Genomic DNA, 26,596 nt, shown 5'->3' on the forward strand with positions numbered 1-26,596 from the left:
ACACAATTAATGATGTCAATTCCATATATTGGCTGATAATTATGGATAAATAGTTACCTTGATGAACCAGCCACATCCAATGGTGCTGAAAACCTTGTCAATGGAGGCATTGGATGGCAGTGTGCAGTTGAAGATGTTGAAAGCTCTCTTAAGGCGCTGGGGGATGTCATTCCGACCACCCCCTGGGTGAATCATGGCAGCGATGATCTGAATGTCCACGATGGTGGTAAACTCGCCTGGTTTCTCCAGGTTATAGAAGCCATGGTACTCCATCATCTGGCGAGTGATCTCGTTAGTCACCTGGCACAAGTTCAAATTACACATTTTAAAAGAACAACCTTCTCTAGTGCATAAAGTCATCATCCTCACATATCAAGGGCATTATATCCCCAGCAGGATAAACTAACTGGACTGAAATGTCAGGTCCTGACTAATGACTGGCCAATGTAATTTAGAAGTTCAACAAGTTTGATTTAAGGGGTCATTAGATTCAAATACCACAGGAGCAGAGGTTAAAGGTTCAAAGATCCTGTAAATCTTTCAACCTGCTGATCCATGTCATAAATATATCATTGAGTGGTATGTACACTTTCAGAGTGAAAGTTCAACTTCAGCTTACCTGATCTCCCCACTCATTGATGATGGGCATGTTGATGTCATCAATGAAGACAGTCATCTTGCGACCAGCTGGGGGCCCATATGTTGTGCCCATCCTTTTGTCTACAAAACTTTCAATAGTTCTCTGAAAACAAACAGAAATATGTTATTCTGTGTAGATTACCACCATGATGGCTACATCAGTTCTATGTTTGTATATATGAAGTGACATGTGGTCTTGTTCATGGCATCACGTGCAAAGAAGTATGATGAGACTTCACTGTTGCTAAATACAGGTTGTGTGGAACCTATCAACAATAAACAATGTTTAAAACTATTTTATGCAGTTATACCTATCAACATTTGGCAATAAAAGCAGATGAGTGTACAGTGACTAACCTGGAACAGCATGGGTGTCGAGGCACTAGAGAAGTTGAAGCTCTTGAACATGTGAACTTCTGGGTCACTCTTGCCACAGTATCCTTGCACCATCACAGTCTTAGCCGTACCCTGGAGAGACAGACATGACACACTCAAATCCTCTGGGCTAACAGAGAACAATATCATCCTTCACATTTGTCTTTGAAATTGTCACAGATCACCAAGCATATCTCTTACTGTCCAGTTAAAAATCAACATAAATGTTTATTCCTTGAATGTCATGAGAACAAATTTTAAGTACTTCAAACTTCAATAAGATTTGACACGATGGCCAGATTCTGGCAGTCAAAAGAGTTTTCTTTATGACATTAACAAAAGGGTCACTGAATTTATGCCTACCTGTTCACCAATCAGCAGTATGGCCTTGCCCTGTTTGGAGATGGTGTCGATGAGGAAGTCAGTTCTAACATTGTCAACGTTTGGCACCAAGATGGAGGTATACTCAGGTGTTGAGTCAGGGGGATACACATACTCCGGCACCTGAAGAAAGAGGAAACGTGAACATCATACATTGCTTCACAGAATGTCTTGGCTTGATGAATAATGCCCAGGTTGTATAGCAATTTCCAGAGTACAATATCTATGTGGTGTCATTGCAATGCATCAGGCATATTTTAAATGCAAATAGAAATGAAGAACACAGGCCATTAATTTACCAAGAACTGAAAATGAATGAAAATTTTATACACTAAATATTGCTTACTCGTCCAGCCCAGTGTTCCCATTCGCCATTCTCACCAACAACAAACTCATAGATGGTGTCCTCCCCAGATGCAGGAGGCAGGGGAAGGTTAAGCTCTCCATTCTTCTCCAGGAACCATTCTTCAAGCTGTGATAGCAAGACACAATAATTAGCAAAACAAACATAGTCAAAGCATATATTTCAACACTTGCAGACTGGAATACAGTAACGTGACATTGTGAGCAAAAACTGTATTCACATTTAGATGGCCATAGTTAATTGTCCACTCATACATAATATACCAAAGGACTCCTTCAACTTCTTCCTTTTCTAACGGTTATTCTATGACAAAGAAAAGAATGGACTAGAAATAGGGTGACATTTTCTTTCAATCTTTCTGAACATAACTCACTACTGACAGTTTAAAGGAGGTAAGGTAAACTGTGTTAAGTTTGAAGAGGATTTGACCTTTTTCCTGTCATCTATCTCCAGGAGTGCCCCTAGGGACCACATGATGGAAAAGATGATGAGACGAGTGAGGTGTTCTCGCTGAATGTCCTTGTTGTCGTCTCCCTTGGGGAGCAGTCCTTCCAGAACATCAATGGCCTGACGGATGTACATGCACTCCAACACCTACATAAGCGACAAATATGTTTATCTTAGCTGTAGTACAACAGATACCTAAATAAAGCCGGCTATAGCTGATAGGATACCACCCAAGAACATTCAGGTTACAATTAATCTTCAGGAGTCCTTGCTTGTCAGGGTCGGGTATAGCAAGATATGTATGGCTTAAAAAGATTTTTTAAAACAACAGTTTCAGCTTTGGTTGTTGCTTCAAATTTCATTATCAGCAAAGAATATACTTGATAGTAGTTCAGTTTGATTAACCTGTGAAAATGAATGATCAATGATAAAATCCCAAACGATTTGTACATACATATGAGAAACTGTGAAACTACCCACCGTCATCTTTGGGTCCAGAGACTGTATAACATACAGATACAACTTGGGGAAGATAGATTCAAACACACTGTAGATTATGTCAGCCTGTCCCGGTGGACGACTCACAAGCCAACCTGAGGGAAACAGAAATACTGAGCTACAAACAAAGAACAGGAATCACTGTTCATTCTAGCAGCTGGTGCAAAAAACTGTATGCCGTGGAGTCTAGTCCCCTCTGTTCACTTAAAACTATTCCTAGCTGCCTTTACTGTTAATATATGGACATTTATTCATGGAGTCTTAATAGTTGAAAGACAACATAGTATCCCAGGCTTTGGACTCATGGCTTACATGACCTCTTCATATATAAGAGGAGTGTACGAAGTAATGATAATGATAACAATAATAATAACGCTACAATTGTCAACAACTATGGAACAGATGAGTCTTTAGGCCAGATAGTCTAGGAATAATCTGGTAGCACAGAAGAGGATTTGAAGGATCTGGCAAAGTGTGTCTTCAATTTATAGGGAGGTGCAGAAAGGAACAATTTGCCAGCTGAAAGGTTTCTGGAAGATTGATTTGCTGCTGTGAGTCTGAAGATGTGGTAGGGAGATCTTTGGAGTGATTGGTAGGCAAGACTTAAAATTGTATCCTTTCATGGATTTGTAGCCAGTGAATTCATCTGAGTACAGGTTGAAAGTGATCTCTAGGCTTTGTCTTAATAACTAGCCTTGTACCTGTACTCTGCATTCTTTGCCGTCTGTGAAGCTGATCTTTAGGAACACTATGAGACCAAGTGGCATTTACAAAGGAGGAGCCACAAAACAAAAACCAGCTGAACAAATATAATGATGCAATAATCAGTGACCATATCTTCAATGTCTAAATGTTATAAGGACCCATCAAACTGGGTTTACCATGTCCCCCCATGATGACATATTACTGAAAAGATAAATTGAACTCTTGCCTGTCAGCAGAGGTGTGTAAACTTGTCAGACACACTGAATTGGTTTATTATGAAGCAATGTAGAGGGACAGTATACTGCCAGTGTTTGACAACAATCTTACCCCTGAGGATGGGATCCCAGTCCAAGATGGAGCTGCTCATGAAGACCATGCCATTCCTGGACACTGTGGCAGGGGAGGCATTGTCAATGTTGTGAACCTCAAAGATGATCTTACAGTTGGGGGCCATAGGGATACGATCTCCATTAGCCAGAGTGAGAGTCTTGTTGTCATCCAGTACAGAGTTGAGGTTCTCAATCCAGATGGCATCTACTGGACCATCAAGAATCATCCAGACATGTTCCCCCTGTAACACAGGACAAGACACCATTTACAACACATTCTAGGATACTCAACAACCTTACAGTAGATGACCAGTGAGTTGCAGCATAAATTTGAAAACAAATCACTTTTATTGAGACTCAGGTCTAGTGCAACACAATGTACTAACTAATTTCATTACTGATGATACTGATATTGAGTGTAAACTAAAAGGACTAAAAGTATGCACAGGCTGAGATGCAGGTCTATTCCAAGATGATTCAGTACCCACCTTCTTTGTCTTGTGAGTTCTTCTCCAGAGAGTAGAGAAGATACCATCTGTCCAGTCATTGGTGGCTACATCCAGTCTACCAAACATCTGGGGGGCTGTGATAGCCTTGGGGTTCATCCTCATCTCCTTGTGGGGGGTGCCGCACTCTGTCATGGCTTTCATCAGCATCTGAATACACTTTGTCTTGCCAGCGCCAGTCGGTCCCAGGGTCATCATGCCGTGACGCACACGCTGGGTCTCAAACAGCTGGATCAACTTCAGGATCCATGGAGCATGATGGATCAGACCAGCCTCTCCTACCTACACAGATGAAGACACATGGATGACTACAGGTGATTGATGAGGTAGCACCTCTGCTGTACAAGGCAGTTAAGAGTAATTAGAATCACTCTACTATTATCTCTTATGTCATACGTCAATATCCTTGTTTCTAAAATATTCCTCACAGAGGGGAAAACAGCTAAACTATACTGATGAGGAGACAGGATGTATATGTAGGCTCATAAGTTGCTTAAGTCAAGCTCATGAGAGAGAAATAAGTTAGTATGAAGGAGATTGTTGTTATTTCTGAAATGAAGCAAATGGATAAAGGGTGTTCAATATAGACAGAGGGGATATCATACACTGGACACACAAAGCTGACTACACGACAGAGTAGAATGTTCTCCTACCTGTTTCTCAATGGCTGCCTCCATCTCAGGGTAACCTGCCTTGTCCAGGGTCATCCCAGGGAACAAGTCCTCAATCAGTGACATGAACAGTGGTTCATCCTCATCCACCTTGTAACAGTAAGATAAACACTCTTTACCAGCTTCATAATATTAGCCAAGTATGCAAAGCCATTTCAGTAATTACATTCAATGTTTTTCATTTTAATATGATCTATCTGCTTGTTTTACTGATCTGCTGACTTGAAAGTCAACAAGTTGGAAAATAATTCTTGGAGACTTATTACCTTCCTTTGTACAAATTTCACTAGAGAGAAACTTTGACATGAGTACATTTGTTAGGGAGTGACACATTTCACTCCTTGAATGATATCAAATCTTTTAATGCTGTAGTATTTCCTCATCTGAAGACCTTATTACTTGGTTGAGGCAAATAATCTCTAAAAAGCAAGCCACTTACCAGCTTAGAGAGGTTCATGTCTCTCAGTACTCTCATCACAATGGTGGGCTCTCCATCTTCAGGGTTAGCTCTCTTGAAGGCTCCAAGTGTACGCAGAACAGATAGGATGTTCCTCAAACCAAAGTCATAGTGGACCTAGAGAAGCAATGAATTGAAAATCAGATGAAAATGAATGAAACGATCAGTCAATAAAGTTCAATGCAGTTTTAGGAATGTTCCAGCAATGGTAAGATAGTGCATGGAGTCCAGTCATCATTATGGCAATATATGAAATGAAGCTAGGTTCCCACAGTGATGAGCCAGATCATTAACTGTAGACTTTAATACAACATTCATGACCTCCAGTATAACACACATCACATACAGATTGAAAAGAGTAAAGAACCATGAACTGACCTGTTTGCTGAGCTGCTCTTCACAGAGCTTGTAGAGGGTGAAGAACTTTTTGGCAAGAACAATGTTCTGTTGGAAACCACAACTGGCAAGCTTGACACGGATGATGATAGCTCTATCTGGAACCATCATGGCCACAGTACGGAAGTTGATCTTCAGGTTCTCAGGCAACTCCTGACGCCCAGCATAGCCAGGGTTCTACAAAGCAGACAGTGTGTTGGGTTTCACATTCCTGTACACAGTAAGCCAGCTGTATCACAGCATGACAGACTAACCACAAAATGTTAAACCTACCAGAAGAGATCAGGATATTAAAAACCTTCATAAATAGGGTAAATTAGCTTTTGAAGATGTTTGTCACACCTAGTGAATGTAACTCTACACAGTGGATTGCAGCATCATTGACAAGTGGGCAACAAAGTCTTTCAGGACAAAACAAGTTCACAGTGAACACTAATGAACGATAGAGCTTATATATTTGTAGTAAAGACCAAACACTTCTTTGATAATACAGACATAATTGTGCTGCAGAACTCATGGGCAACTTACCATGGTCAGGAAGATACCAAACTCGGGGTCCATGTCCACAGAGTCTCCATCAGTGAAGATAAACACTGATTTCCTCTCCTTCTTACACTGTAGAACAATGGCAATCTGCTGGGCAGCCACAGACAACACAGGCAGCTCGATACGGTTGAACTCGTCAAAACAACCCCATGCACCAGCCTGAGCAAGACCTATTATAAAAGACAAAGTAGAAGTGCCACAATCTGAACTAAATATATCTACCAGTGCTAACATGTTTATGTTATTTATGGACAGTCTACATGACTGCTGATCAATGGTAGCAGAGATAGGATGATGTTATCTTAATGACAGTTTCAAAATCAAAGCAGTCTGGAAATAACTTAGTTTGGACCAGGGATCTGCGGCTGATCTTTCTAGGCAGTCAAATTTCACACTGTCAATTTTCATGACAACCATGGAACTCTTATCCCGCTGATACATTGTCTGATTACAGATTACAGGAATAAATCTTGCCCTCACCTTTGTAGATTCTGCCAAGACCTCTGTAGTCCATCTGATCAGAGCAGTTGAAGACGACGACATACTTGCCAAGACATCGTCCCATGTCCTTAGTGGTCTCAGTCTTGCCAGTACCAGCAGGGCCTGCTGGGGCACCCCCAAGCGACATTCCCAATGCCTGGGACAGGGTGATGTAACATCTGAAACAGGCACACTATAGATTACATACATATCCAACAGCTGACATTCTATGCCAACCATCTTCTCGGTGAACACTACACTTTGATATGGGTTTGTTAACACTCAGGAAGAGGGACGTCAACATTGTTACTTGTGGGTTTCAACTGAACCCTTTTGGTACAGATGGCACTACAGTTTAAGTATTTAGAAGATACGGGAACAAGCACCTGTTCCTAAATATCACACTGAAAGAATAAAGGAGATGGCATCCATTAGTCAACACTGTGCTGAAAGATCCACATCAACACTGTGGACATGAACAACAACATGAAGGCAAAGTAAATGTGAATGACAATGTCAGTGTTAACAACAACGTAAATCTTCCCACCTGTCTGTGAGTGGGGTGATGACCAATCTCTCTGTGCACCCCAGGAACTCGTTCTGGTAGATGAAGTCCACATCAGTGATGGAGATAATGCACTGATCCAGATCCTCCTTGAAGTAGAAGCGAGACTGCTTCAACCACTCAAAGTCGTTTATTGACTTGACATGGAGACGTACCTGCAAAATGAAAATAATGAAAATCAGATCTGAAGCTCTAGCATAAATCAGATAACAGTTTTTAAGATCAATGTGTGAAGTCAACCTCAATGAAGCATGTGGCAGAATTCAACCACTCAAGTCAAACTCACTGACATGTAGCTGACCCACAGAAAACATAACCAGGGCATATTCTAGATGTACCAGATGTAATACACAGTAGTAGGATGTGGTCAGGCAGTGACGACCATGAGCAGGAATGGTGTGGTGTATCAAAACTAAACCATGGTAATCCAGACAGAGGAGTAGCAAATTAGATCAGCTGAAAAGAACTCTGGAAGATCAGTACTAAATCATACCTCTCAAATAAATTTCCAACATGAGATCTTCCAAGAATCAGTTTTTTTCTTTCTGCAGAGCAGGTTTCTAACATGGTTCAAACACAACTTAAAGCAACACAAGGATGCCATCTAATGGCAATAAACACATCAGTCAGGGAGTTACAGACCATTGTATCAAGCAGGTGTAAGGCCACACTTACTATATCATATTGGTTGTATTGTTCCATTTGTACTTCTACATAAACAATATTCTTAAAAAATATTTTTCTCGATGGAGATGCAGACATCCATGTTGCCATGTTTTCAGAATATAATTGAAGTAAGTTCAACTAAAACCAACTAGACCTTTTCTAGATATGAAAATAACATCAAAACGATTTTGTAACAGAAATAAACCGTAATGGGATTTTACCAGATCGTCAAAGATGTCCTTCTGATGTACGTGGATGGTGATGAGAGTTTCATATTTGGTTCTCTCCATCTTTGTCATCTCTCGTGTTGTCTGCTCAATCAACATATTCAGAAGATCCAGAAACTTTTGGTTGGTAGTGGCCATCACCTTCTTGTCTGTCCGAGCATTGTTCAGGGCATCTTCTGAGTCACGGGTCCAGATCATCTGGATGCCCAGCAGACCAACCTGTACAGGACAACACCACAGTTTGTGCATAGTAATCTGCAGACATTGATTCACACTGATTAACTTCCATTTGGGCCCCAAGACTACAGGGAAATAAAAATCCAGTGATGCAGTCTTCTTGGACTAGAAGCATTAATTCTGATCTAGACATCTCAAGACCTCAATTCAGCTACAAATGTATAATACTGACAAACTGGAAAGATTATAAACGTTTTCATTTCAGGACTAGCTACAAACTGTGAGGACCAATCAACAAGAATTACAATTGTACTCTTGAAATGAAAACAAATTTCTATGTCAGTGCCAATCAGGCACGCCTATTTTCTTAACAGATGACACATAACTGACACCCACCTGAGACGGGAATGTGTTCTCGAACTCCAGCAAGTTAAACGCTGGGTCCTGGATGGCAACAGAGGCTGTTCTGATAATGCCGTGCAGCGAGCGGCGGCCAGTGTTCAGGAGGTCACCAAGCCACACTTCAACATTGCCCTGAGCATTGACTGGCTCATCAAGCATAACCTGCTCACCCTCCTGGGAGTTGATTGCAAGGATCTTATCATACTGTTTTTCATCAAACGTCACAAGGCGAGTGTTGTCAAACACACTCAGGAGATGATTCTGAAAAAAGGAAATAGTTCACACAAATCAAAATGCCACTGTCTGTGAAGAATTATCTGTGTATTATTCTAGTATTAGCTGTACCATGGAGTGCCATTTAAACTTCCTATAGAAACAAAGAACATTGACATACCTGGATAGTGTGGGAGTCACTGGCCTGTCCAAGGATCTCAAGCAGAGCAGGGTCAGACACAAAGAAGAATCGGGGGAACACCAGACGTTTTTTCTCCAGGTAGCCAGTGAGAGACTTCTGGCAGATCTCCAGTTGTTCCAGTAGATGTGGCAGCAGCTGACTCAGGGTGTCGTCACCAACACAGCACACCACCACGTTTGGGTTCTCATGGGCACGCTGCATGATCTTCTGCCAGGACTTGTCAATGTTGCTGAACCGCTTGGCTTCCTGGTATCAGTAGATAATACATCAGATGCAAGTGTATCAAAATGTCATAACATATCTTCATAGCCTAGTCTATTACATCTTAGCTATCAGTTTGTGAATGATCAGATCAAGAACACATTTTGTGTGGGCTCCTACCTGAGGCAACTGTTTTGCAATGTCACCCCCAACAAATACAGCCTCCAGGTAGATCCAAAGGTTCTGCACAACCAGCCAGTTCTCAATGATCTCAGTAGTTCCGGTTAACTTCTGTACCCATTCCTGTATACGAGGCTTGAATGGGGCATTGTACCTATTGAGAGAGTACACTGATCAGTTGTAGTTATGCTGCTGTGTAAAACAGCTGGCCTATGATACTGAAATAAATTAAAAAGCCCTGCAAAAAACCTTGAAATACCTATATACATGCCAAGTTAGGTGAAGAAACATTGAATGGTTTTAGAGTTCTGCTCCAAAAAAGAGTGCAACCACCAATTTCAGTTGGTGTCAAACTTGTTGCCATCGAAACGCCAAAAATATTTAATTCAGAATTCCAAAAATACAAAAACTGCATCAATACACCACTAGACCTATCTATATGCCAAGTTTGGTGAAGAAATAGAGAAAGGTTTGAAAGGTACTGCTCCAGAAAAGAACACTACCACCAATTTCAATTTCAAACTTGTTGCCATGGAAATGCCAAAAATATTTAACTCAAATTCCAAAACCAAAGGACACCAGTACACCACCAGACCTATCTATGTGGTAAGTTTGGTGAAGAAATATTTAAAAACACTGCTCCAGTATAGACAAATGCACATGGAACAAATGCAGCCCATTTAAATATACCCCACAAAAAGCAATGCAGGGAATAATGAACAATGTCCTTAAAAAAACACTGGTGACGTTTTTAACTTCAAACAACAAAGTCTGGCCACAAAGTCTCCTTTCTACTCTTACCTGTTACTGAGCAAGGAGCCAAGCACCATCAAACTGTCCTCCATCAGTGCCACAGTCTCTGATGTTGTGTCACCTGAACACAAAGTGATGCAATGAAGACTTGCCTATCACTCAAACTGGTTATTTATTCATGAGTTACCCATGAGGTAAATTATTTTATCAACATTCTGCAAGTTGGTGAGTGAATAATGAAGCATAAAATATTGCTCTATACAAGAAACAAAGAGATTACTATCCATAAATTTGTATGCTTCACCATCAGTTAAAGTGTGTACCTACCCTTGAGAAGAAGTTCTCCCCTGGTCTTGAAGTTAGAGAACTGGAAGTTCTGGGCACTCCAGTCATTGACCACCTGCTTCAACTTAGCCTCAATGTCCTTCTCCTTCACAGCTGAGATACAGATGTCCTACAGCAAAAGCAGTCAGAAGTCACAACAGTCACAATACATAAAAATCACAAGAGACACAACAGCAGTCACTCTTCAATATAATGTATTTCTTTGCCAGCCATTCAGTATCATTAAGGGACACCATAAAGCTCTACACTGTCTTATCTCTAGTGCAAAGGTAGTTGTTTGAAGTGGTCTGCTCATGAGAAAAACTACTGCTCAAATGATATGTTTAACACTATTAGTTATTACTCAATAACCGCCTGTTCTCTTGTCTTGTGTAGTTCTATTGCATCAAGTGCTAGAGGTATTTTTCCAGTGTTGTCTAGTTACAATGCATCAAATTTGAGTGTTGTCCAGCTCTTGACTATTTAGCATGTCTCACCTCAATGTCTTCTTTGTACTGCAACAATGGAGCCTTCATCAAGTCTCGCAGGAGGAAGTTCTCAGATTCCACATCAAATGTGTGTCCAGTTATCTGTGCAATACGCTCCCAGTGACGGGCCATCATGGCTTTATTGGACATCATTTCAAGAAGTGGACAAGTCTCATTGAAGTCATCAATAGTCTTCCGCAAATCCTCATAGGCCTGCCATTCCTTCAAGGCCTTTGGCAACTTACGGCACCTGGACAAAACCACAGATCATGTAATCTTGGCATACCAAACCAAAACATAACTTAACCACATATCAACCCTTCAAAAACTTTCCCAGGTGAACAGTTTGCTCTTAGACAAGGAGATTCTTACTGGCCCTGGAGGGTTTCTGCCATCAGATTTTATACAATAGATCCTTTAATCTTTAAGTGTTGCTCATTAAAGCTATGAATGAGCACAGTTTGTTGAAGCTTTTATCACTCTTCCAGATATATAGCCATACATGTGTTGCAAACATTGCACACTATTGAAGATTCACAGTTGGGCCTTTAGATTAATTACACCCATACCTATTTTGGAACTCCAAAAGCTCTCCATTGATCTTCTCAATGTCAATCTCAGACCAGGCAATGTCATAGTACCCACTGACGTTGTCCAGGACAGCGTTGTACAGCTGATACAGCTTCTGGAGAAGGTTAAGCTCCTTCTTGATGCGGAACAGTTCTGGGTACTCCGTCACCTGAAGCCCAAACAGCTCCTCCCCACCATTGTAGGTGACATACTTCCTCCATAACTCATCAAACTTGGCTTGGTAGATGTTGAGACGGTCAGAGGCCTCGCTAGGCTGTATGCCCTGTTCCATTGGGCCCCTGAGATCCAACAGAATCAGATTGGAGATTCACACATACACTGATGTAATCAGTACAACTTGACAGCACAAAACTGATTAGGAGGAAATCTATCTAGAAAGGTATTTCTTATTTGATTTGGATGTCAAATCAACCAGGCTAATATACTACAGTGATTTGAAATCTAAGACATTTTTACCATATCTGCAATCTCATATTTTACATCTTCTGAATGGAAAGTCCTCCTTGTGAGAGAAACAGTGGTTCTCTACTCTTACAGAGACACTCATTACAACAGTGACTACATCTACAAAAGTGAAACTTTGAAACAGTTCACTTTACTTAAGCGCTTATAGCTTGTGAAACACTGGACTAAATGACTGTAGTCCATCCTTCTATCTAAAATCAAACAAAGCAGACAATTTCACAATCAAGATTATCAAGAATTGTTTTCCACTTGTATATACTCACGTTTTGTCATAGTCATTGACAAATGAGTTAACATCAGCAATGTACTGTTCCACACCAGCGGTGAGGTCAGCCTTGAACTCCGGCTGAATGACCAGCAGATGCTCCTGAACAACATCTACCTGTAGGTACAGACAAAATTGCCTCTTTATAAACAACTGCATCACACCAAAGACTATCTGCATTTACATCAACACCACAGAGGTATACTATATTTCCAAAAGTCTTTGATAACACTGTATGCAGCTAAATGAGAGCCCCAGACAAATGAGAAATTCAGGGGATTATTGAAATAGGACTTATAGTTAGACTAAATGTGTGACTACCAAAGCAGTGGCTGACACCATGAATACTCCATCATTCCTAAATGTGTGAAATGGACAGCAAAAAGATCACAAAATGTTCAAACCTGCGTGTTAAGTTTCTTCCAGTTGTAGGCCATTGAATCAACCCTCTCAGCATTTCCATCATTGAAAAAGATGTTCACACGATTCAGCAAGGCATATGTCTCTTCAATCGGCCCAAGAGTCATATCAATACGGATCTCATTTTCTCGTATTTCATTCAGGGCAGCCATGGCACCTCTCACGTCATCCAAATCTTTGATTGGTCGACTAAGTCTCTTCATGAGATTGTCAATGAAGTCAAGAGTCTCATCCATCTCCCGACTACATTTCTCGTTGAGGGCCTTGGCGTAAGCATGTTTCCAATTGCGGGTTTCCGTGACCAGCGCTAGTTTGAGAACGTCGGTCAGGAACAGCACGGAACCCACACGGAAACTTGTCTGCATCTCTTCAATCTCCAACTCAAGTTTCTGTGAAAAGAATGCAGATAGTATGGTCAATACTGAACAGTACGTTAATAAAGAATTAAGCAGCAATGCAAATTTCGTGAACTTCACTAACATGGAAAACTGAACCTTATTTCAAGTGATACGAACAAAAGTTTTAACAGACTTGTACGACTTTTACCTGATAATACTTGATCTGCGCTTCAATCTCGGACATGATGGGTTTGCTGGCCATGAATTCCTTCACCTTCTCCTCGGGCTCCTGAAACACAATTAGGATGCATTTCAAACACTCATCCTGGATACACTGCTGATGCAATGTCAAGCATCTAACAATCACAACTGAAACCACTATCAACTTCGAATTTAATGCTCTCTATTGCAATGATCCTAATGTAGAAAATAAGATCTAAGTGTTCTCTCAAACAGATTTAATAGGACATTTTATCTTTACCTCCTCATGCACACAATGATCATTCTTTATGTAGTCCTACCAAACAATCCTGTGTTATTTGACAGTATGAACAACATGAATCAATGTTGCTTTCGCCACACTGACAACATGAAATGCCTTACACAAGTTTTGTAAACAGGATGTCATACCTGAGCCCAAAGTTCAGAGTACTGAGTATACACTTCCAGTGACTCATTGACGTCTGCCTTGAATGTGGAGATGATGGAGTTTAACTGGATAACAATCTTCATCACATCCTTGTGTTCGCTGATCACCTTGTGCAGTGGCTTCACCTGGGCAGTGGGAATCATCTTGGCTCCCTCATCTGCTTGTTCTGCGGCTAGCAGCTCCATCTCCTACAACATTAAATGTCTTACGTGAACCCCAATAGACTTCTAGAAACCTGGATCCTGCTGTTACTGACAAGTCAATGATGTTATGTTACTGTATCACAAGCAGGTGAGGAAACGCAAACTAAGTCAGATAAGTTAATCTGGTAATTTTCTGAGGTCATCTGATTATCCTGCTTTACAGAGATGTATCAATAACATATTTGCTAAAGTAATGAAAACAAAATTTAACCGATATCTTCAAAGTATGATTTTTTACATGAACACATCTTTGCTGATTTTTTTTGGTTTCCAGAGTGTTGTTAAGGAAAATAACTTCGCACAAACCTAACAAAAGCAATTAATTCATTGTTGAGGCACGTAAAACCATGCCAAATAGCTTAACACAACATTGTCGTAATGAAATGGTTGAGTATACTCAAAGACATTATTCTGAACATACTCTCTGAAAATGAAAATGAAAATCATCCAAGAATTATCTTAAATAAATGCTCTATTGAACTGTCAAGCAAAATGAAAACTTGTCGCACCCATTGCAATTACCAACACTTACAGCCATCCATAGTACAGCAAAGCAGGTGCAAACTGACACTTCCCCAAATGTGCATAGTCAGTAACACCAACAATACAGGTTACGTCGTCATGTCGAAAGCTCCACAAATTATTTAACATTTAAAATGAAAGCTGAACTACAACAGTATTTAGAACAGATGTTTTAATAGTTGCCAGTTCTCAGAAACAAACCCAAACTATTACTGGTGCATAATGCTGAAGCAAAAGTGACAGCTGAAGTTTTTCTGAGAGTACAATAGAAGCATCAGTCTCTGAAGAAGGTGCAATGCTTCATTGTGACTACAGGCAGTTCTAACTAATAGTCATTTGTAGTAACTCTAAAGCATGTGGATCCTCTGCTGTTTGAATCTAAGTATCACTTTAACTTTCAAAAGATAGTTTACAATAGACGGCCCACATTGATGCTCACTTCTGACCACTGGCTGTCCGTTATAGCAAGACCTGTGTTGGATGTTTATACGTTAGGTCTACAGATATACCATAACATCCTGTTTTAGTAATTGCATACTAAGTCAGACAAACTTCTACAAACTATACTGCCTGCATTAAGAGTGTACTAAGCCACTAACAAAACCATGCAGAGCATTAAGTGCAGCAGCACAGCACAATGTGGCTTTCACACAGTCACACAGACCTTTCTGTCAGCCTGAAATCAGGAAAATACACAACACCATTACCATGGTAACAGGCACAGGGTATATGTAATAGACAAATACAGCTTGCACATCTCAATTGAAATTTCACAAATAACCTGAACTGAGTTGAGTCGTCAATTTACTAAGTGACTAAAATGTTTAGAAAAGTTTTTTTCTGAAGGATTCCTTAAATGGCAGTTGACCTGGTATGAGCATCTCCATGGTGTCAATTTGGCATCAGTATTTGAATGGAAGCTGTATTTCTTTATACATCAGCAGTTAGCAGCTGCCACCTAGTGTTAGTAACACAAGCAGTGTTAGTCAGCTGTACAATGGCTACCCTTGCTATGATACTGCAGCTTGTACAGTCTCAGCCCTGCTCCACTAGGTCAGCTAAGGGCTAGTGTGACACAAATATAGACCTTCTACTCTGTCATGATACCTCTACAGACCAACATCTGCAGGCACATGCATGGATTATCACAGGGGATCTAAATGATAGCTGCCCAGGTTCATGTTACAATCAAACTAGCAGTCACTAAAACAATTTGGCCTTGTTTCATACATCCCCAGTTCTTATCGTGATTTTATAGCAGTGAAACAGATTTATGATCCAAGTAGCTCTCGGATGACTTTATGGGAGAAAGGAACCTTTAACATGTTAAACCATCCATTATCTAAGCCTAAGCTAAACAAGCAAACTTAGAAAACCACCATTAAACTGGCCATAACAGTAGACTTGATCCTACAATACATCAAGAACACAAGCAATTGTATGGGCCATTTCAAATAATTCTTATGAACATTTCCTTTTAACCAAATCACCCTCTGGTTCTTTGAAACTTTATGAATCAATCATTCTTTAAATCAGTTAGCAATCAACTTGTGATGGTCTTCTCTGATCTAACAGTGGAGTCAAATGTGTATTCAGTTCAACAGAACATAAATATAATTAAAATATTTGACACCAACTTCCAATATTCCTGCTGAACTAAATACACAATATGTTGTTTAGAAGTTCATGCTGTGGGAACCAATGGTTAATAGCCTGATCAACAATCCACAGAATGAGGGAATGATGTGCCATCTATAAGCTGTTTCACATTATCAGGGAAATTAAATCTGACCACCTGTCTCTCACAAATGTCAGCATTAGATAACATAAACAGCATTAGTGTATGATTATACCTGTACAAATGTTCACACACATGCAATCTGAAGACCATATCCCTATCTAGCTATCTGGCTATAAAGGCTATAGCCAGCATGATCCCTACCTTCTGCTGCTGCTTCTGCTGCAGGGTCTGGTGCTCCCACTGTGGGATGTTGGCCGAAGCCTTCAGGATTATCTGCACAGCCTTGTTGAGAGTGTGTTGGAGATCCTCCAAACTGGGCTTCATCACAACATTGGGGATGGCCAGGATGACATCAGCCTTAAACAGGGGAGGCTTGGGGTCCTCCTTCAGTTCATCCCCCATGGTGTACTTGTTGGAGGCTTGCAGCCGACGCTTGATGGTGTCCAAGGAAAGGCGGGTACCTGGGGGAAGCCATCACAAGTCAATACACAAAGGAAATAAGCCACAATGGTTTAATGCCACTTCAGACAGTGATTTCATTGTTAACTTGATTTGAGAACCACGAGAATTGCTAAGACATACATGTGTGAGCATCAGGAACTAATATAGTCCATCCTTTCAACCTTACAGGTGTTAGTACTCACACTTGACAAGGGCCTCGGTGTTGCGCTGTGTGAAGTAGTTTAGGAGGCTGTAGTAGCAACATGGCTGACACTCCTGGCAACGCTGCTTCTTGTTCTTTGTGTCAGGCTGAACACAAGCGTAGCCATCATCAGGGGACAGGTTGGTCTGCTCCTCGGGATACAGCTTTCCCTTCAGAGTACTCACCAGCTCATTCACTGACTTCTCAACCAACTGACTCTGACTGGAAAACAGAAAGTGAACACATATTAGCTACACCAACAACTTTTGGGCTGACAAAATTTGATTTATATGTAGCTTTCATGACATAGCTACACTAAAACTGAACCATTCATGGCCACTACAGGACTTGCTAGTAGTTAATGAGTTTTACCGTGACCTTCAAAAGTGGTATCTAGAGGACCCCAAATCAGAAAATGTTTCTGATCCATGCTGGTAATATTAGGTTTCAGTAAAGAACTGAAATGAAGTGTACTGTATACTTACATTGAGATAATTACTTCAGATTCTAGAATGAATCAGTGAACAGTGGACAGGACTGATGGGTTACGGACGCAGATAACTACTGATACCTGGTACGTAGTTTGTGCATCTCCTTGGCACAGTAATTTGGGATTCTTAAATCTATTCTACACATCTGTGCATAGTGGACGCACATTTGTTCAGTGTCAAAAACCCTTTTGCAAAACAGTTATTAAGTTAAGATGTACCCTTTGCCCAGTCTCTGAGACTTGACCTCAGTAGGAAAGTTACTCAAAATGGCTTACGTTGCTAGAGATTCTGATGCCTGCTTGACAACGTCCTCTGTGATTTCCAGGAACTTTTCAGCAGGAATGGCCTCATACTCTGGCAGATCACAAAGTGCTGTAATGGACATCTCCTGTAGAACAGCCTCGATACGGCAGTCAAGGATATCGTTGACAGTCTTCACTAGCTTCTCAAGAGAGGACATGACCTCATAGATTTTAGAAGTGTCTGGAAAATGGGGATATCATTTATATACAGACAATCACTGAACAAAATATTCAAGGAAAACAAAAAGCAGCTGATAATTTTCACTGTTCATCAAAACAGCATCATACAAAAGTTTGAATTTTGTTGAAAGACTTCACTGAAATGATTAAACGATTCAAAGTAATATATCACGTGCAAATGTCCTTTAATCACACACTGTTCATGTACCATCAGAACTGCTTATTTGTAAGCTTATACTTCATGATATCACTTAATATAGGAGCAAAATATTCCAAATATATTCGGTTATTTATAGTTATTATCATGGGTGCCAAATTCAAGGCTTTTTCAAGCCTGTGCAAACAGTGTAAGTTACCCTAGAATCTCTACAAGGAGAGAAGGTAACAAGAAACAAAGTGAGAGTACAAATGTGTGAGACACTGATTGACTGAGACTCACATGCATCAACATTGAGAGAAGTCCATGTGAGACTTGTCACTCCAGGACTAAGGGCCTCTTCAACACGGTCCTGGAATGGTTTCATCAAAGGCAACAGAGCGTGGGCGATACTTCCGACAATGCCCTTGTACTCAGACAGGATTTCCTGCAGACTGCATGTCAAAGAAATTGCTTTTGTAAAATACAGCTTCATCATAAACTAAAACAAATAAGACATGACTGTCTGACGCCATTTTGATATTTATATGTTAGCATGGTTAGAGATAAATCATGGAACATCATGACAAATATGGATTAGTGGTGTTCCAATTAATTGAAATAATTGGAACAACCAAACAATCAATCAAATTTTTTCTTCATCAAACACAAACGATTTAGGACCTACTGTTTTCATGTCTGAAAGACTTGAAAATGGAACATATCTTCAAAGTTGTCAGGGCCTTACAGCTTACAGATTGATGTTTCCAGGAGTCACTTACGTGGTGTGGTTGCTCTTGATTGTCTCCTCCTTCACAATGAGGTCCTTAGCCTCCCGGGGAACCTCCAGCCCCATAGCCTGCAGACACTTAGCCTCCTGAATCAGTTCCATAATCTGGGGGTCAAAGTTGACAAACAGCTCGTTGGACTCTGGGTGCTTCACAAGAAGTGAAGCATGCAGTCCACTCTTTGCTGCCTCCACGGCACGGAACCATCCACGGTGATACAGCAGCTGCAACATCACAGGTCCATCATCAATCTCAACAAACAGGTTACCTACTGACAGCAATACCTCACGCTGTAGCTTGTTAGAGGAAAGAGAACCACATCACTAATTATCTAATACGTTTATAATATTTCAAAGGTATATTTTTCAAGTGAGCCACAGAGCAAAGACTGAGATGTACAGGTGTTCCCTATTAACTGATAAGTCAAAAGGAAGACAACGATCAAACTTTGTCATTATGTGTTCATTATTACTGTGTCCATTCAGTTTTAAGTAGAATACTTCTCACTTGCTCAACATGATACAACCTCCAAGGTAATATTGTATCAGAAAATCAGAAAATGTAATTTAACCATGCAATCTTAACTGAAATAACAGGACTTTTGAACAGTGAAAAATGCAAACATCTTACCTCATACTCAAGCAAAACACCAGCCATTTTGTTGAAGTTTCGGATTATTTTCTTGGCCTCAGCATGCTACAAAAACAAGTTAACACAGATTCAGCATCATTAAAATTCATTCCAGCAGCACAGAAATTCTGCAATTTAATGACCTGTAAAAGTATCCTGATTGTAACCAGACTGACCTTCAGTATCTCTGGCTTGCTCTTGAACACCTTCATGGGCAGCTCAATCTTCCTGTACAACTGTCTGGCCCATGCTATTCGGCCAGCAATCGGGGGCAGGTTCCGTGGGATGATGGGGTCTCCCTTGTTCTTCTGGTAGATCTTCCTGATTGACTCCAAGTCTTTGCCATAGCTCATCATGACCCGCATGTACTTCTCATTCATGTCCAGCTGGGCTCCACTGATGGCATCAAACTTGTCTAGTAGCTCCAAGGCTTTCTCGGTCTGAAGATCAAATTTAGACATTAACCCCTGCATCCTTTTACCATTATTACATATGCATTCTTCTCTTAGTTTACTTGATAAAATAGGGAAGTAAAAACACAAAAAAACAGCACTTTCAAAGACAAATTCATGTTGAGTAAATCTTTGATGCAAACAAAATTGTTGTAGAGCTTGTAGCGGCTCCAAGACTAACCGTGAGAGATCTCTGGAACCATGAGTCCATGAAGGTCTGGATGCTCATACGCAGGGAATCAATCTGGTTGCGGAAATCAAGATAGTCCTGATCAAACTGGAAGGTAAAGAAAACATTTAATGCTGGGCTCAACAAATATAATGACAAACTAGACAAACATCAGTGAAACTGAATCCCATCCATGACAGTAATATTTCTACTATTAAAGTTAAACAAAGATATACTAGAAGGACTAGTCAAGTATTAGTCAAGGCAGACATCCTGTCTACCAAGTAACCCTGTTTCAAGTGAGAGACAGGTATTCTGATGATGACACTAACCTCCTGCTTCCGATGGTCCAACACATCATAGTTCTTCTTCTTTGTGACATCAACAATAGTCTTGTACCTGACGATGATGGTGTCCAGACCCTCTATTTTCATATCCTGAATGCCAGCAAACATCTCTATTGTGTTGATCATGTCAATGATCTTATCCAAACGTTTGCAGAATGTGTCAAATTTGCCAAAAATGTAGTTTTCACTGGAAGAAAGGGAAAATGATCTTCAATGAAAACAGGTTAAATTCATTATCAGCCAACACTCAAACCAAACCATAAAATCAGTTTGGACTGCTTGAAAGTCCTTTTATCAAACCATCAATTAGGCTAGAAAACATCATTTTCTTACTTCTAATAACCATCACCTGCCATCATAAATAGCACCTGCCCCAGTTAAAAAGACACTTTTCACCACAATCATTCAAAGCATCCCCATAATGAATGGATAAGCAGATATATCACCTGAACTCAAACTGTCTTTCATTGGGCGTCTCCTGAAGTCTTGCCTTGGTCTTGTGGAAGTGCCGCTGATACTCCTTGTTCAGGTTGATACACTCCCCCAATCTCTTTAGCAGCATTGGTCTAGGAAAAGAGGACAGTTACATGCAGCATCTCACATCACAGCTGGTGGGGAAATCAGCAATACACCATAGGTTGTCTACACAGTCTTATACAACATTAGAAGTGTTAGGAGTGTGTATTTTCTGTATATTTTTGTTATTAATTCAGTAATAATTATTATTGGGTCACAACATTTAGTGTTTTGAATATTAATTATGATGGGTCACATTTCGTTTTAATAGCTACCTCACGCATTCTGGTTTTCCGGAATTTATCTGCTCCCACTTTTCGATGTTTAGGAGACCTATTCTAGGGCATTCTACAGTGTCGACGATGTTCGTTTGTGCCTGAGCTTTCGAGAAATGACTTAGTTTATATATAAATAGGTCGGTTGCCGTGTGGAGAGCGACACTCCCATTCATTCATATTTACTGGAGTTACTGCCAACACACTTGATCATCAAAACCAAGTCAACGCCTGAATCTACATTATCTGCGGTCGCACCGATCGCTGTGTTGACATTCTGCCAAAATGATTCTCTCTCACACCAAGACTTTGGTGAGTTTGCTATATTGTATTTTGTGACCCACTGACTTAGATTTTGTCTCTCTTAAATTGTATTTGAAATCTGCATTGTTATATTGACTTGTGACTTTGTATACCTTGATCTCGTTGCATAATAACAATAATAGAATTTGAACGTAAACAACTGGTCTTTGTTCTGTTTTGCTGGTTCACAGGGGATTTCTTACATTGTTTGTCACAGTAAATTCTTAACTGTAACAGAAGATAAGTGAAAACCTTATTCCAGTGGTACTTATTTCAGTAGTACTGCCTGTAGCTAGTCTTACTTAATCAAGTGTTTACATTTTCTGTCATTGTTATTCAGTTGTTACAAGAGTGTGTTTTCTGTAATTTGTATTATTATTGAATAAGTGACAGTTATAGTTAGGTACCAATGTTTAGAGTGGTGAGTTATAATTATTATGGGTGACGTTTTGTACTGGTAATAATGTTTTAGTAGCACGCCTTTAAGGTAGCGCTTTAGAGTTGCCTCCCTTTGGTGTGTTTTGACTATTGGTAAACACGAGCTGGTCGCAAAGGTTCCATACTTTGCTGGAATGCTCAAGAATCAGTGACTGTGTATATATTAGGCTGGTTGGTGTGTTCACACACACATACGGACTCACACACAGTGTTATACTGGAGTTGTGTCATTATTCGGTCTATCTACACCTGTCTCCCTCTTCGTCCGATTATCAACATCAACCTACATCCAGGACAGACCGCTTGCTACGTAACATTTAGTATAACTGTTTCTCACTCTCAAACCAAGACTTTGGTGAGTTGATATTATGTTTGTGACCCATTACTATAGATTTGACTCAGTTGCATTGTACATGAAACGTCTACTGTGAATCACACCATGATCTTACTCTTTGGTCAATAAGTATTATTGAATATTTTAGACTTGTCTGTGTCATATTTTGCTGGTTCTGGAGGGATTTCTTATACGTTTTGCCACGGCAAACTATCAACCATAACAAAACTCCAATCTGCAGTAAAATGGAAGTATTGAAGAACAGTACCTCTCAAATGTTACTATACAATAAGGCCTACAATCACTGTCCTCAGCACAATACTGAGGTCACTCTGCATAGTGAACTGCAGTGCTTAAGTCGGCTTCCCATAACCTCAAGTATGAGGGCAAAGCTGAACATACCTTGGGTGCTCCCACACCTTGCTCACTCCCTGCATGATGTAGGCCTTGCATGTTGTAATCATCTGGTTGGTGACCTTCACAAACAAGGAGGTCATCCTCTCGGAGGTGTTATAGTACTGCGAGATGCTGTAGATCATCCTGATGGCATTCATCAGACTTGGAATGTGTTCCACCATGTTAGCCTGTACAACATTTCCACAACTATTCAACACACTAGCTAAATTGGTCATTATGATGGACAGGCTGGAAAGTATGATTGTTTTATCATTTATATTACCCGTTTCAAGTAAGAAAGAGCCATGTTCCAACTATACAATGAACAGAAATCAATTCCAAGCTGGAGCAAGCAAACCAGTAATAACTGTTATGAGCAAGAATTCACCCTGTCAGGGTATGATGACATACAATGACAATAAACCAGTCATCAAGCCTGACAACCTGATCAATGAATTTCTCTTGAATGAGAAGGAACAGTTGCTGGATATAGAATCAACATCACGTTTAATCATCTTGAACTTACTGGAGTACACTTGACAAGTGGGCCAAAGAACTTGTCGAGAGTATAGAGATATTTCACATTGTCCTTGGCTTCATTAGCAGCATCTGTGATGCGACCATCCTGGATACAAAACAGAATAACACATTATTTTGAGAAATATTACAGAGACAACCTTATTTCAGATGCTGCCTATCATCATTCTGTTTAGCAGTATACAATCTAACAAACTCAGCAATGTACATCTTGGGGTTACCAGTTTTACCTCAGATAAGAAACAAGAGCTTATAAAATATAGACAAATAATAGACTAAGTGTATGATAGTACCCACTAGTTAATATGATGGACTTATCATTAGTTAGTGTGTTGAAAAATGATGTGAAAGTAGATTACATTCACTTCGGAGGATGCCATGGAGTTGCCATGATAGTTTGGAGCGATGTCACCTATTTTCACTCACTTCACTGGTTTATTTATGTTGCGCACTACATACTGCAGGGGAATATCCCATCACGAGGTGAAATTAATAATCTTGAATTGAGGTGGCCGACAACCAACTACTTGGAAATTTGACACATGTATCTAAAGCTGTTTATGTCTTAGTGATCTCTGTTAAAAAATCATATATTTCACAAATTGTTTTGATACCTTAACTCTTGTGGGTTGATACTCAGCATTTTGTTGCCTAAGCAGCAGCAGTACGCTGCTTGTTTGTATACAAGATCCAGGTGATGTCACATGCTATAAATTCTAACAGATTTTGGGATTCAAAATGGCTGAGTCACAATAGGGCTTGGGCGAAAGTGAGCACCAGATAGCAGCAATGGATAGTACCATTAGTCTGGTGAACATCATCAAGATGTTTTCTTTGCTAAAGTTTGTTAAGCTTACTTTCAGCCACTGTTTAGTCATCCTCAGTTATCACTTCAGAATCACCAACTTACTACAGAAAGTCTCAAGACAATGAACATTGAGTCAACAACCATATAGATGACTCCTCTGAGGCAGAGTTTGACTCTGCCTAAAACAAGCTCTTAAGGCAATGTATTCAAATAAATTCCTCCTTACGGATGGTGCACATGGTGAATGAAGATATAGTGATATCACTGCTTGAGATAATCTGTCATAGTTGGTGGGTTCTGAGTTATCGTTGTGTAAAGAAGGAGTGGAAACATGCTATAATGTCGGACCGAGCTGCTGCACATCTCACCAGTTCCTTCCACTTCTTCAGTGACTTGGACTTGGCCACCTGTAACACGCCCACCACTCGCTTCACTCTTGCGTTCTTCATCTGTTCCAGGAGGCTGCCAAAACAATTGACTACTGTAAATCACTGACAAGCAACATGAAGCAATTCCTTGCCTCAGACTCCATCAATAATTGATCCCTCTTCTAATTACAGAAAACTCAGACAAGTATAATCAATATCTGTGCCACAGCCTTACCTGACTAGTATTTTGGATGCTGTTAAATCTGTGTTTTTTCAATACCCTATCTATATCGCAGTCAAAAATACCTGATAATACATGGCTATTAATATTAAAGTAGTAATCATTAACAGGTTTATTCAGTTCAGCCAACCATCTCAAATACATTAACTCATTTGCTACTAATATCAGATTGAAAGTGTGATAAAGAAAGTGGTTCAATGATTTCAGTTTGGTGTCTTAGACTATTGTGCAGTCGTAACACAGTAAGGGTTAATTATACTTAGAAGGAAACGCACCATTAATCTTTTACATGATTAAACACTCACAGATTGAGTCTGTCTGTAAAAGTCTGGGATACCAGCTTTAACAAATGGATTAGCAAAGTGTGTCTAAGTTTTGACACAGGACATTAAATCCATGCAGTGGCATAACAAAGTTGTCTTCAGATCAATAAAATGTTACAATACATAATGGAGAGTACAGAGGACTCAGAGTTACTTCAAGGTCAGAAAACGCTTTCATGAAACTACAAAAGGGTGGTAGACATACTTGTTGAATCTGGCCATGCGACTCTTCCAGTATGCTAGTTCCGCAGTTGGTCCGATGTCATCAGCTTCTCGCCTCATCTGCTCACTCTCAGCCAGTACCTGCTCAATCTGCTTGGACCAAAGACCAAGCAGCTCCTCCAGCTTCTCCAGGTACTCTGTGTTAGCAGCTGTAACAGATGTATACAGCTTAACTGTGTGTCTAAACAGCTGCACCAGTGTCTATATAGATTCACAATCTTCAAAAGTTTCAAACTTTTACTGAGTCAACCTAAAAGAAATTGTGTTGCTAAGACTACTGTAAGTCTATGAGAATTATTTATCCAACAAGGATACACATTCCTGACTTTGCCTTGGATGTTACGAACTGTCAACAGAATAACAATAACTCCCATCATCCAAAGAGTTCCACACCATACCTGCAGTCTGATAGTCTGAGGGAGACTCCATGCTGTCTATAATGTGTCCTGTCCCATTCTCCTCCAGAGAGACCTGACCCTCCATGTTGTTTAGAGCAGAGATGAGGCTGCTGATGAACTTCTCCATGTTTTCCAAGAAATCCTCAACCTGAGCATTGTTACCGTTGCTGCCATTTGTTAAGGTGCCCCATTGCTGAAAAAAAACACAAATTGCATTCAAAATAGATTCTACTTGACACAACCTGGCATAAACAGACATCAAAATCATAAACAATTGCTGAAACATATCAAGGATTCATATGAAATTTGAGTCACATAGATAAATCTGAAAAAAAAACACTGAATCTACAAACATGTCCAATATTTGTACTTGATATTTTTCACAATGACGTTTCAACAAAAGTTATGTTAATATGAAATTTCCACTATTCTAATACCAGGATATGACACTCCCAAAAATTTCAGCCAGACCACAAGGTTGGTCAGATGTAAAACTTGCTGATTTACTTAGTCTAATTAAATTAAAACTTGTAAAATAAGGATTGAAACTTAACAGGACCATTGGTCAGATCTGGCAGTCTGTGTTGAAAATAAACCATCCCGAACGATTGGACAGGTATTTTGAACTCTGGTAGTACCTACCTCTAGAGATTTCAGTGCTGGTAGTATGACCTTTGACATGTGTTTCTCAAAGCCACTTAGCACCTGCCCCTGGTTGCAGTCCATCATACCGAAGTTGACCTCATCTGTGATGTTTTTGTTGGAAATAGCCTTGGTTGACAACCTCAGGAAGTACAGGCACACTCCATGCAGACCCTGATAACAAAGATGTACACAGAACCCATCAGAATACAGGGTCTGTACAGCATTTCCACTACTCATTTCAAAATTGAGGGCACTATGTACATGATGT

The 26,596-nt window shown here is 40.1% G+C and overlaps 1 protein-coding gene across 1 annotated transcript in view; it reads right to left on the reverse strand.

Moving 5' to 3' along the window:
• The window catches only part of LOC137287568 (dynein axonemal heavy chain 5-like), a 65,658-nt gene that overhangs the window by 27,574 nt on the left and 11,488 nt on the right, over positions 1 to 26,596 (reverse strand). Inside the window, exons 8-50 of the mRNA XM_067819932.1 lie at positions 26,326 to 26,499; positions 25,684 to 25,876; positions 25,269 to 25,434; positions 24,500 to 24,593; positions 23,313 to 23,411; positions 22,793 to 22,974; positions 20,971 to 21,090; positions 20,510 to 20,711; positions 20,190 to 20,285; positions 19,733 to 19,996; positions 19,557 to 19,622; positions 18,921 to 19,150; positions 18,442 to 18,593; positions 17,796 to 18,003; positions 17,031 to 17,251; positions 16,588 to 16,847; positions 13,902 to 14,108; positions 13,480 to 13,560; positions 12,918 to 13,322; positions 12,512 to 12,630; positions 11,762 to 12,061; positions 11,202 to 11,442; positions 10,708 to 10,834; positions 10,429 to 10,501; positions 9,628 to 9,781; positions 9,226 to 9,492; positions 8,826 to 9,092; positions 8,247 to 8,471; positions 7,342 to 7,514; positions 6,795 to 6,973; positions 6,297 to 6,484; positions 5,751 to 5,945; positions 5,355 to 5,489; positions 4,898 to 5,005; positions 4,227 to 4,526; positions 3,737 to 3,980; positions 2,687 to 2,799; positions 2,189 to 2,353; positions 1,742 to 1,867; positions 1,378 to 1,518; positions 997 to 1,107; positions 620 to 742; positions 58 to 300 (exon numbers count right to left, since the gene is read on the reverse strand). Of these exons, the coding sequence (XP_067676033.1) occupies positions 58 to 300; positions 620 to 742; positions 997 to 1,107; positions 1,378 to 1,518; positions 1,742 to 1,867; positions 2,189 to 2,353; positions 2,687 to 2,799; positions 3,737 to 3,980; positions 4,227 to 4,526; positions 4,898 to 5,005; positions 5,355 to 5,489; positions 5,751 to 5,945; positions 6,297 to 6,484; positions 6,795 to 6,973; positions 7,342 to 7,514; positions 8,247 to 8,471; positions 8,826 to 9,092; positions 9,226 to 9,492; positions 9,628 to 9,781; positions 10,429 to 10,501; positions 10,708 to 10,834; positions 11,202 to 11,442; positions 11,762 to 12,061; positions 12,512 to 12,630; positions 12,918 to 13,322; positions 13,480 to 13,560; positions 13,902 to 14,108; positions 16,588 to 16,847; positions 17,031 to 17,251; positions 17,796 to 18,003; positions 18,442 to 18,593; positions 18,921 to 19,150; positions 19,557 to 19,622; positions 19,733 to 19,996; positions 20,190 to 20,285; positions 20,510 to 20,711; positions 20,971 to 21,090; positions 22,793 to 22,974; positions 23,313 to 23,411; positions 24,500 to 24,593; positions 25,269 to 25,434; positions 25,684 to 25,876; positions 26,326 to 26,499 (7,737 nt within the window). The remainder of the gene's footprint in view (positions 1 to 57; positions 301 to 619; positions 743 to 996; positions 1,108 to 1,377; positions 1,519 to 1,741; positions 1,868 to 2,188; positions 2,354 to 2,686; positions 2,800 to 3,736; positions 3,981 to 4,226; positions 4,527 to 4,897; positions 5,006 to 5,354; positions 5,490 to 5,750; positions 5,946 to 6,296; positions 6,485 to 6,794; positions 6,974 to 7,341; positions 7,515 to 8,246; positions 8,472 to 8,825; positions 9,093 to 9,225; positions 9,493 to 9,627; positions 9,782 to 10,428; positions 10,502 to 10,707; positions 10,835 to 11,201; positions 11,443 to 11,761; positions 12,062 to 12,511; positions 12,631 to 12,917; positions 13,323 to 13,479; positions 13,561 to 13,901; positions 14,109 to 16,587; positions 16,848 to 17,030; positions 17,252 to 17,795; positions 18,004 to 18,441; positions 18,594 to 18,920; positions 19,151 to 19,556; positions 19,623 to 19,732; positions 19,997 to 20,189; positions 20,286 to 20,509; positions 20,712 to 20,970; positions 21,091 to 22,792; positions 22,975 to 23,312; positions 23,412 to 24,499; positions 24,594 to 25,268; positions 25,435 to 25,683; positions 25,877 to 26,325; positions 26,500 to 26,596) is intronic.

The sequence above is a fragment of the Haliotis asinina genome, chromosome 6, assembly GCF_037392515.1.
Source record: "Haliotis asinina isolate JCU_RB_2024 chromosome 6, JCU_Hal_asi_v2, whole genome shotgun sequence".
Classification (NCBI taxonomy): domain Eukaryota; kingdom Metazoa; phylum Mollusca; class Gastropoda; order Lepetellida; family Haliotidae; genus Haliotis; species Haliotis asinina.